The sequence below is a fragment of the Camellia sinensis genome, chromosome 8, assembly GCF_055761805.1.
Source record: "Camellia sinensis isolate YWXY chromosome 8, ASM5576180v1, whole genome shotgun sequence".
NCBI lineage: Eukaryota > Viridiplantae > Streptophyta > Magnoliopsida > Ericales > Theaceae > Camellia > Camellia sinensis.
In genome coordinates, this window is record NC_138968.1 from 190776792 (window position 1) to 190788080 (window position 11289).

General features: G+C 34.1%; 2 protein-coding genes across 2 annotated transcripts; one reads left to right on the forward strand and one right to left on the reverse strand.

The window, feature by feature from the left end:
• The first annotated feature begins 1855 nt into the window (after nucleotides 1–1855).
• Nucleotides 1856–5164, forward strand: LOC145797398 (uncharacterized). Its single transcript, XM_082884448.1, has 2 exons — nucleotides 1856–2429; nucleotides 4843–5164. The coding sequence occupies exons 1-2, from the start codon at nucleotides 1990–1992 to the stop codon at nucleotides 4844–4846; spliced, it is 444 nt and encodes a 147-aa protein (XP_082740574.1). The 5' UTR covers nucleotides 1856–1989; the 3' UTR covers nucleotides 4847–5164.
• A 213-nt stretch (nucleotides 5165–5377) lies between these two features.
• On the reverse strand, nucleotides 5378–10160 carry LOC114321588 (indole-3-acetate O-methyltransferase 1). Its single transcript, XM_028268762.2, has 4 exons — nucleotides 9990–10160; nucleotides 9258–9680; nucleotides 7417–7692; nucleotides 5378–5928 (listed from the first exon to the last, which is right to left on the reverse strand). The coding sequence occupies exons 1-4, from the start codon at nucleotides 10098–10100 to the stop codon at nucleotides 5575–5577; spliced, it is 1164 nt and encodes a 387-aa protein (XP_028124563.1). The 5' UTR covers nucleotides 10101–10160; the 3' UTR covers nucleotides 5378–5574.
• Nucleotides 10161–11289: the final 1129 nt, after the last annotated feature.

Genomic DNA, 11289 nt, shown 5'->3' on the forward strand with positions numbered 1-11289 from the left:
GGGATATGCTTGTGTTTATGGTGTGACTGACCCCTGTCCATGAAGTCCACATATGAGGATATGGTTGTGAAGCTAAATCTAAAATGGGCCTTATTTGATTCCCAAGTTAATATCCATTTTATTTCAATTTTGAAAGAGAAATGAACAGTTGTCATACGAACTGCAACATATTAAAGAGTATTGCCATTAATACCTAAAAATTAGATTAACTTTTTAAACTCAATATTAATGTCAAGAAGATATCTTTTTGACACATCACGTCTAGAAAGTGGGTTTAAAAAATGAACTTTTATATCATTTTTCATATTTAGATATTATATATTCAAATTCCATATCATACTTAAACTCCTATAGAAATTGTCACATGAATTGCAATTGTACTCCAATTTCATGGTTGTCATAAATAATCTAAAATGACCTTAGTATATAATTTTCTAGAAATAATCAATCTTTCCTGACCAGATCAATAACAGTGGCCTGATCACACGAAAAGTCAACCCTAGGTATTGGGTGTATGTATATATATACAATAGTGCTACATGCACTAATTAATGTACACACTAATGTATCAATTAGTATTATGTCATTATTATTGACCCCACCTATTATACAAATTACAAATATCTAAAATTTTTAAAATTATGTCACATCATCTATTAGTATATTAGTTACTAATTAGTACATTAATTGGTACATATAATATTATTCATATATATATATATATATATATATGTATGTGTTTTTTATATGCGATGTTCATGTGTGAATAGAACCACCACATCAGCTGCCCGCTGACAGCTACAAGACAATAATTTACGCTTTTATAATCCAAAATCTAAGCAGAACAACATAGATATATGATGAGAACAAGAACTTTTGTCTCAAACAGAGAGGAGTTTTGTTTCAACTTTGTTGGTTTTGTTTCGTCAACTTTGTTGTGGTGATGTAAATATACAATATGGACCTTTGCTTTCATCTCCTATTTTACCATGCATGCCCTGGCCTAGAAGTAAAAGATTGGGTAACACAAAGCACCTGTCTTCACATGTAATATAATCCACAATATTATCTTGGACATAGTTGAAATGCTATTTACATCATGTTTTTGTCTCATTACACATAATTTTTATTAATAAAAACAAAATTATTACATTTTTACTCTTTAACAAAATTACTTTTTATGACAAAAATTATAAAATTCAAAACAAAATTTCACTCCCCTAGAGCTCTCCGCTTTTCTGATGCCCCCAACCCTCTTCCTGCCATTCCATAGTGCCTATCCTCCCTCCCAACGTCATTTTTCCCACTAAACCCTTCAACTGCCAAACATCGACATTTTGTCTAGAGACCCTACATTTGGTTGAGAGAGACGGGGAAGGAGAGAGAGAGGGAGTGGGTGTAAGGAGAAGATTGGATATCAGAGAGGGGTATGATTAGAATATTGAGGGGCGTATTGAGAAAAAAAAGGAAGAAATTTTAAATTTTTTAATGAATGTAAAAGAAAGTGTGTGTAATGAGATTATGAGACGATGTCACAGTATAAAATCTCTAAAGACTACATGGAAAAAGTTCAAAACACCCCAATTTTTAGCCAGATTGATAATGAAATATTCATTACAAAGTAAACCCAGTAAGAGATATTTTAGTAAATTAAAGTAAAACCCAATTTTCTACTTTTTCTTTTTCTTTTTCTTTTTTTTTTTAAAGATTTTAACCCAATTATCTACTTTGATAATGACAGCAGTATGTTCTTGGTAATGACACAGTCATATGTTGTTGGTAAACCCAATTTGCTATTTTGCTCTTATCTACATTTTTTACAATGTTGATACCTACTAAGCTATGATACTATGAAACCCCTTCCTTTCTATAGGAAAGTCCGTCAAAGAATCCTTTATATTCTTTCCCACCAAACAAATTCAAACCATCTTCAACTTCAAGTTCTACCCATATATCCATGCTTGGTCAACTCATTTTTGAATCAGAAAAATGGGACCAGCACTATGTGGTGGTGGCTCTTGGCAAACAAGCCCTAAAAGATTTGCAAAACAAGACTCTGACGATCAGCACGGTGGCTTCACAGTGTCCATAGCAAAGTTCATAAGGCCCACATGCATGTGGAGATCAAAGAAGAATAAGATCACAGAGTTGCACCAACAAGAGAAGCAACAACAGCTATTGAAGAATGTGAATCAATTCACTCTAGAAGACTGGCTTTTGGCTTCACCAGGGTTAAACAATGGTGGTGACTTTCATGTTTTTAAACAGTTCTCTAATAGGGTTCATCCATCTTTGGGTGAAGAGGACTTGATGATCAAGTCTAGATCTATGGAGAGTTCTTCATTGAGCAGAAGCCAAAGTGGGAAGAGAAAGAAGAAGGTGAGCTTTAGGTTACCAGAAGTGGCTGATATAATCATAATTGATTCAAGGTAAATTAGAGTTTGGAAGGTGAATTTGAGATACTATAGCAATATTGTAACAACTCTGGCACCTGATTATCTATATCCATATATGTTGTTTTGTTTTAAAATATTCTTTGTTATTTAATTGTGTCTCGAGATTGTTAGTCTCTTTTTGGGGTTTTTGGGGCAGTTTGGAATTTATTTGTTACCCACCTACACCTTTTCCCTTTGTACCCATTTACTATATACGATTCATATATTACAGTTTTGGCTTTTTAGTATTTTTTTTTTTTTTTTGACATGTAATATTGTTGAATTTATCCACTGATTATGCATCTCAATGGATAATTTTTGTTTGTATGATTACTATATATGTGATAGCCCTGTTTTGTATTATGCTAATTGATCTTAATTATGATTGTGATTATATGCTTGATATGGCTTTGTGTGATAATCATATGATTATATGTGTTTTTGTAATTCTATCTGTTCATCGTAAAAAAAATTTGTTTGATTTTCTGCTTTAGAATTTAAATTGAAGGCCTTATCAGCCACAGAAATTAAAATTGATTACGCCATAGTGATTAGCATAATTTTTAGAGTTTATGGTGAAATTTAATTGAAAATTGATTCGAATTAAAATAATTAGATTCAGAACGATTAAATTAACTTCCATTATTTGGCCTAATTAAACTTGATTAGGAAAGCCTATATAAAGAGCCTTATTACACTCAATTCCTCCTCTTTAATTCATTTTGGCTGAGATTACTCTAGAGAGAGAGAGAGAGGGTCGGTTAGAGTGAGGAAGTGAAGGCAATTGGAGATTTGAGCAAGAAACTTGAAGAATTTGAAGATCAACTCAAGATTTAACTACAATTGTGAGGATTGAAGCTCCTAAGTGAGTAATTGAGCAAAGATTTATGAGTATAAGTTGTAATTTTATGGATTCAAAGTAAGATGATGATCTAGAACATAAATTGAGTTGATCTTGATGAGTTTGAAGTCAATAAATGCATGTATATAAGAAATTACCATGAATTTGTATCTTTGAGCATGAAATACATGATCCATGTTGAATTTTGATTAAAGTTCATGCTTTTGAACATCTCTACATCATTTAAGTTGAGAATGAAAGTCATATCCCACATGCAAGTACAATTCATGAAGGTATGAGTTTTGAATGCATGAATTTGATGTGTTGGAGATAGATTTGGTATAATTTGAGTATGCATGTGATTGATTCATAGGATTTGAGCTTCATAATGTTGTAATTTCGCATTTGTATCAGGTTAGAGGATGTGTATGTGAAGTATGAGTCATAATATGCAAGTTACCTTAGTTTGAATGCAAGTTTGAAGCTCAAACAGCTTGCTGGAAAACTTAGAATTCGGCATGTCCGCTCGAGCAGGGTAATTGCCGCTCGAACGTGAAATGCTAGTTCCTAGAAATTTTGTAGACATTGATGTCTGCTCGAGCGGGGAGGTTCACGCTCGAGCTCCAAGCCACGTAGTTTGACTTTCAGTTCGAGCGTAAAAGCGAGACAACCAGTACTTTTGTAGACCAAAGGGGTCCGCTCGAGCGGCAGAAGCCATGCTCGAGTGGGGATCCCCGTTTCAAAAATTTTGTAAAGATGTTTTGTGATTCATTTTCCATTCTCTTTCATTTCTTAGTACTCTTAGTCATACATTAAGCATTGTAAATGAGTTAAAATAATAAGAAAGAAGCCTAAGAGGGATGTATGAATTAAGAACGGATTGAATCGTTTGTGACCCATTATGTTCATGAAATGTGTAGGATCAAGCACGAGAGCAAATCCACTGGCAGATCACTGTGAGTAATATCGTAGTAAAGATATTTTGAAGTATGTTATATGTCCTATTGTTTATCCCTTAAGTCTTATAAGCTTGTTAATTTGAATTGTGGGCAAATATTTGTTTTGCTATATGATTGGGCTAAAGGCCGTTGGATACGAATGATTGGACCAAAGGCCGTTAGATATGAATGAAATGGGCCAAAGGCTGTCGGACATGAATGATTGGGCCAAAGGCCGTTTGACATGAATGATTGGGCCAAAAGGCGTCGGACATGATGATTGGGCCAAACGCCGTTTGACATGAATGATTAGGCCAAAAGCCGTCAGATACAGACGATTGGGCCAAAGGCCGTTGGACATAAATGATTGGGTCAAAAGCCGTCGGATATAAACGATTGGGCCAGAGGCCGTTTGACATGAATGAATGGGCCAAAGGCCATCGGACATGAGTAAATTGAGCCCGAGGCCGTTTGATACATCTAGAACTTTTGTCGTTTGATACATTAGATAGAAACATGAATTGGGCCGAAGGCCGTCTGATGTAACTGTTTCAAAGTTCGTTCATGTATCTTCTCTACTTGATATTATTCACTGGGCTTTCGCTCACTCTCATTCATGTGTCTGTAGGTGAGCCAAGAGATGTACAAACCCAGCCACGGTGAAGTTATGTGAGAAGAGTCAAGTTTTGTGGAGTCAGCCCAAACGTCTCACGTACGAGACTTGTTTTCGCCCCTTTTGTTCGTTGTTGTACTTTTATTAATGTTGGCGAAAATTTTGGATCACCTTTGTACATAAGCTTTTTGGTTTGGTTGATTATGACTTGAATGATCCTGTTGTGTAAAGTTCATATGTTAACTTTCCTTTTGGTGTGCGTTATTAATGAACACATATGTGAAATGTTATAATGTGTATGTAAGTACAGCTCTATGGACAAAGTTTTAAATTTGTTTCCATTTTAGCCCCTTAACTCTGATGATATACGTTTATTCGGTTTGAGGCCGTAGCTAATCTCGTGATTACTTGCCGGTTATGACCTTAATCCTTTTAGGGGCGAGTTCAGGTCATGATAATATATTTGCTATACTGAGGGTTCTCCAATTTTGCAATTCTACTAGGTTCTTAAATAAGTATAAAAATATTCGAAAACTCATCAAGACTGATATTACTGTGATATTTTTACTTTTCCATTGCACCGGGTCATTTGCTCCAATAATAACTAATTAACAACCCACAAAAACACACAAAAGAGAAACAAAAGAGTGAGAAACAAGATTTCTCTCCTCTTTTTGAGGGTTTGTACCAATTTTTTCAAAGCAGGATAACAGAAAGAACCCTTCTCTTTTTGCCCTTCTTTCCTCGCTAAGCAAGAGAAAGAGATGCAACTATGTGAAAGAACTGTAGCTGCTCTAATAGTTCTTTTGCATGACTACTAGCTCGACTCTCAACTCTTGAAAATAGCTCCTCACTAAGCCAATCACCTATGTGTGCATCGACTAGGACCCCACTTACGGCTCTGCAACTATTAGCTAGGGCTCGGCCAACCTCGATTGCATCATCTGGACAGTTAACCACAAGAGGGCTTCCACCTTTGAACACCTCCAGCTTGTTAATGGCGAATGAGCCATCGGCTTCGACTACCTCCTTGAAGTCTTGTATACTTGGTGCATACACTGGAATATTAAAGTTGTCACGTTTCTCGCTAGCAATAAGACCCTGCAATAATTTCAATTTATAATAAAAAATACGCATCAACAATACCAATTTAATGAATGCTATATTGACAAGATTGCACTTGGTATGGTTTTTTACAAAAATTCTTATTTATACAAAGTTAAATCTCTCATTACACAAATATAAAAAATGCTAAGCGTATGGAATTAGAATATCAAAAACAAAAATACATAGCAAGTATATTTTGCAGCTCAAATTCACGCTAAATGTAATATTAAATAAATCTCAGTCACACAATATATTTTTTTTGTGTTTTAAGTTTGCCTACCTAGCTTTTTTGCACAAATATAAATGTCAACCCTAGGCCAACATGGGCCTTATTTTTCTGAGATCATGTTTGGCACACTATTATGCCTGGCCCACTATACTAGAGGAGATGGGCTAGCCAGGCCTGAGCATAGGGGCCTATAATTTTTTGTGGGCTTACAATCATCATATTCGATCATAGAAGGTTTTGAAATTGTTTTGATGGATTGAAATATCTAACGCGTACTTGGTACTTATAGACCCCTGAAGATACTATAATCATAGCCGTTCATCATGATTGATGATGCTGATTGAGGGACAGGATCAACGTACATGCACTGGCAATGTGGACTACTCATTTCTGATCAACAATCCAACGGATAAGAAATAATTAAAGTGTGCCCTAAGAACCATCCTCAATTGGGAGGCCCACTCACCTGCACCTGTTAGAGTAATGCCGACACAATGATCGACATCTGGAAGGCCAGATCAACCGATCAATGCCTAGAACAAATAAGGCAGTTGACCCATCGAACAGCCACAATTGCAGAAGTTTTTTAATCATGACCATTGGCATTTCTAGATTATTATTATGTGTCATATAAAACAAAACACTTCATCATATCTCCTTTTGTCCCTTTGTGTTTGTTTGTTATTTTCTTGTCTGACGTAGCATTTGATTTACTTCAACAAAATAAGAAGAATGCTCCATCAAAATGTTAATTTTTATATTTAATTAATAAATAAATAAATAATAAGATGAAATTGTCATTTATCACTATAAATGAATGGTTATTTTATCGTATATTAGAGCCAAATAAATAAATTATTTTATTTTATTTTATCGATTTTTTTCACTTAACTAACACACTTTAATATTCTCATTAGAAAAAAGTTATGCGGTATATTAAGGTGTTATTAAAGAGGATCTCTATCTAAAATTTTTTTTTTTTTTTTTTTTTAAAAAAAAAAAAAAAGGAACGATACATATGTATGAATAATTATGATGAATGGATCCAAATCAATATCGAAAGAGTAAGGATCCTCTAGAGTTTTTTTTTCTTAAAGTTTTTGAAAGTAGTGCATTGTGTGGTTGAGATTTAATGACAAGTCATATCAATTTTTTAATATTAAATCTCAACTACACAATGCACCACTATAAAAAACTTTAGAAAAAAAAATCGAAAACCCATAAGAAAATTGAAAAGGACATGATATGATTACCTCTTGGACAAGATCATTCCAAGCATCCTGAAAGTGGGTCCCAAAGAGTAGGCCAGCCCCACCTTGGTCTGTTGGGTCCACAGAGGTTCTTCCTAAGCAGACCAGGAACATGGACCCACCTCTCTTCATCTCTTGCGATCTTGATCTTAGAAACTTGGCTAAATCTCCCTGGAACTGTTTCCTATAAGCATTTGCTGTGCTCTCATTTGCACCGTGGATGAAAACCCTTCCTTTGTTGTACGCCGTCGATCTCTTGTCTAACACCATCTCGGGCACCTGGGATACCAGAAAGACCATGATTCCGTGTGAGTGCTATACAGCAAAAAGTGTTCATGCAAAGCCAATGACTACACGTGTTCATGGTTTTCACCTATATTTGTTGTATAAGTGCATGTGCCCTATTTGTTTGGTGCAGTTCAGGAGAGGTTTTTATTATTTTAAAATGTGTTAAAATAAAATAAAAAAATAATTTAATAAAAATTAAAGATGTTAATCATTAAAGAAATCGAAAATGAGCAAACGACAAAACCTATATTGGATGTTATGAAACAAGCTCTAAGAGTTGTAACAACCAAAAGAAACAGTAAAGTAACAACAATTAAGTGGAAACTAATCTTTAATTTACATTAATGTTGGCTCTTAATAATACAGACTATTAATTGGTGTAATGATTAAGGTTTGGTTTGGACTATCCAGCATGACAACAGTTTTTTTTAGGCTTTTTGTTAAATTAAATTATTAAATAATTGTATATTATTTAATTATCTTATTTACACGAAAGAATGTACAATAAGTTTATCAAGTATATAAATCTTCTTTTTGTTTTTTTGGATGAGTGAATTTATTATATCCAAACATGGGTTTTAATTGTACTGTACAATTCATACACAGAATTTTAACAATTTGAATGCATTTTTCATCTAACAGGGGCAATGGATCTAGACAAGATCAAACACTTAACATCGTTCTACAAATTCTCAAGTCATACATAACTTTTCGGATCTATACCCATATAGAAAAATATAAGGTTATACACAAAAATAGACACATAAGAGTGATTTAACTCCAGACTTCAATTAAAATGAAATTCAATAAAAATAAAGATATACATAATCTTTATCCTATTTTGTACACATATCATCATCATCATCATCATCATCATGATGGTAATTAAATTGAAGCAAAATTACTTCATTCTAGAGTAAATAATTTTAATGTTATTTTATTTTATTTTTAATTTGAATCATGTGTTTAATTGTAATAAAAAAATATAATAAGATCGTTGCAAAAAAATTATGATAGAGAAACTAGACTCACATATCTTAAGTAATGGACAAAAATGGAAAAGTCTACAGTTTGATAAAAGAGATCAGAAAATTGCTCATAATTTTTTATTGAGTATTGCTATTTAATTTTAAAAAATAGACTCACTTTTCAAGTCTAATGATTTAACAATCAATTAGAATATCGAAAAATGTTAGGAATACTAAAAATCTTACTAACACTCACAAGTTAATGTGGGTCCCATGCCAAGTGGTGGTTAATCTTATCAAAACTTGTAAGGGTATTACTAAGACTGTTAGTAAATGTGTAAGTATCCGTAACATTGTTGTTAGAATATCTAAGGCAATACTCTCTCTCTCATATTTTCTTTAATTAGTAACTAATCATATTATTTGCAAATCATAGGGTTTAAAAAATAGATTTATATATCGTTTTTTATTTATTTATGGTGTGAATTTAATTTTTTTTTCTTTTCTTGTGGACCACATTATAAATAAATCTTGGCCTTAAATTGAAAATTTTGTGCAAATTTCTGATTTTTAAGGACAAAAAATAACCTGAGAGAGCCAGTGCAAGGAAAATGCAGAGTAGAAAACATCAATAGATCTAGCCGGAAACAGTCGCCGGTAAAAGGATCCCGGAACCCCGGCAGCGAAGTAGGGGCGGTGGCCGTTGGCGGCTAGGCACTCCTCCATGCTGCCACCACCATTACTGGCCAAGGGTGGCAGAAGCTGGAAGAGAGTGTTGAAGTCATTTGATGGGAGGTCGGAGAAGAAAGCCGAGAACTCCGGCGGATCAACGTATCCGGAGGCCTCGTACCGCTTGATCATGTGTTTGATGATCACATCGACAATGTAGATAGTGTTTGTACCGCAGGAGCAACCCAAGTCTGCCACCACAAAGGGGATTTCCGGCGAGTCTAGTTGCACTCCATCTAGGGTTTCTTCAAGAAGATGAAGCATAGATCGAGCATGTTGAGCCTATATATATATAGCATCAAACATATGTTATAACTAACGGTTTGTTTAAGCGAAAAATATTCTTAAAAAAATACATTTCTAATTTTTAAAATTTAATATGACACAATATGAAAATGAACGAAATTATTCGTTACTATTACTATCATCACCACTCTACTACTCATCCACCACCGCCACCAAAATTACAACTAACCTATTAGTTTCAAGTTTGTGATGAAATATAAGAAAATATTTTATGCCAAAATGAAAGGGGAAAAAAAGCAAATAAAATGAGGGAAAATAAAGTATGAAGTAGGGGTGGAAAGGAACCTGGGCTTGAGAATTATTGGCATAGCTAGCCTCTCCTTTACCACCTTTCATGCTGAGCATCCTCTCAAGCTTCATACTGGAAACAACAACATTGTCTGCTGTGGGAGCCATATATTGATATTGCTCTGTATTATAAAATGAAAATTGGGTTATTGGTTTGTGTGTGTTTGAGAGAGCTATCAAGAGGTGTATATATAGAGCGGAGGAGAGGAGTCTTGTGTTTGTATTTATGCAGGGAAAAGATTATCGTCACACCCTTTAAGAGTGTATCGTATATGAAAAATCTAGAAATCTCTTAGATATTAATTTGTGATTATGTAACAATTTTAAGTAGAATATAATAATCCCAATCAAACAATCAAGACAAATCAACACAACGATTTTAACGTGGAAAAACCACAATTGTACAACTCCAATTGTGATTAAAAAATTACGGGTAACGGCCACAAAACAATCCACTAAGAAGATTTAAAGGAATTACACAGGTATACTCTCAATTACTTAGCGAATCCACGCCTAATTGAACCAACCTCTATGTGCCTCTTCCAATCCCGTCTTTACCTCGGAATTATCTTTACGATGAGCCATTCCGGAATCCACCAAAACTTCAGACTCAAATTCTTCAGAATCCACCGAAGAACAACTCTCTCTCTCTTGTGCATAACAAACAAAACCTTTGATGTACTTTCTTTAAACCATGAGTTGAATACTCAATAAAACATAAAAAAAAAAACTAACAAAATATCCTCAGATATAAATCTTAAGAACCAAAAAGAAGATCTGGAGGAATTAAATAGTTTTGGGAGAAAACCAACTATTTATAGAAAATCCAAAAGTAATCCTAGTTTTGGAAGAAATCCAATTACTTATAGAAATCCAAAAGTAATCCTAGTTTTAGAAGAAAATCAACTTCTTAAAGAAATCTTTGTCAAACGGAATTGCCAATAATAAAACCTAACAATCTCCTCCTTTGGCAATGCCGTGACAAAACACACCTAACAAATAAAATCCTAATCACTCCAACCCATTACAGCCAACAAAAACAAACTTCTTTCTGACGGTCAAGATCTGCAAAACAACTATTAGTGTCACAATCTCCAAAACAACTATTAGTCCCACAAGCGTATATGAAAAAGCAATAGACATATGACGATGTAAATATCAGGAGCATGCAAGAAGGAAATAATACGCAAACAGTGCATAGCAACATGCAAAACAACTATAGCCAATCTCCCTTACCAAACAAAACAAAGTGTCATGCTAACAAACTCTTGCAATGATAAACCAAACTCCCTTACCA

Excerpts from the sequence above, each read along its gene's own strand:
- LOC145797398 (XM_082884448.1), top strand. The coding sequence starts at position 1,990 with ATGGGACCAGCACTATGTGGTGGTGGCTCTTGGCAAACAAGCCCTAAA.
- LOC114321588 (XM_028268762.2), bottom strand. The coding sequence starts at position 10,100 with ATGGCTCCCACAGCAGACAATGTTGTTGTTTCCAGTATGAAGCTTGAG. Across the intron at positions 7,693-9,257 it reads CCTTGCACTGGCTCTCTCAG|GTGCCCGAGATGGTGTTAGA; the intron begins GTTATTTTTTGT and ends CTGGTATCCCAG. Across the intron at positions 5,929-7,416 it reads GGAATGATCTTGTCCAAGAG|GGTCTTATTGCTAGCGAGAA; the intron begins GTAATCATATCA and ends AAATTATTGCAG.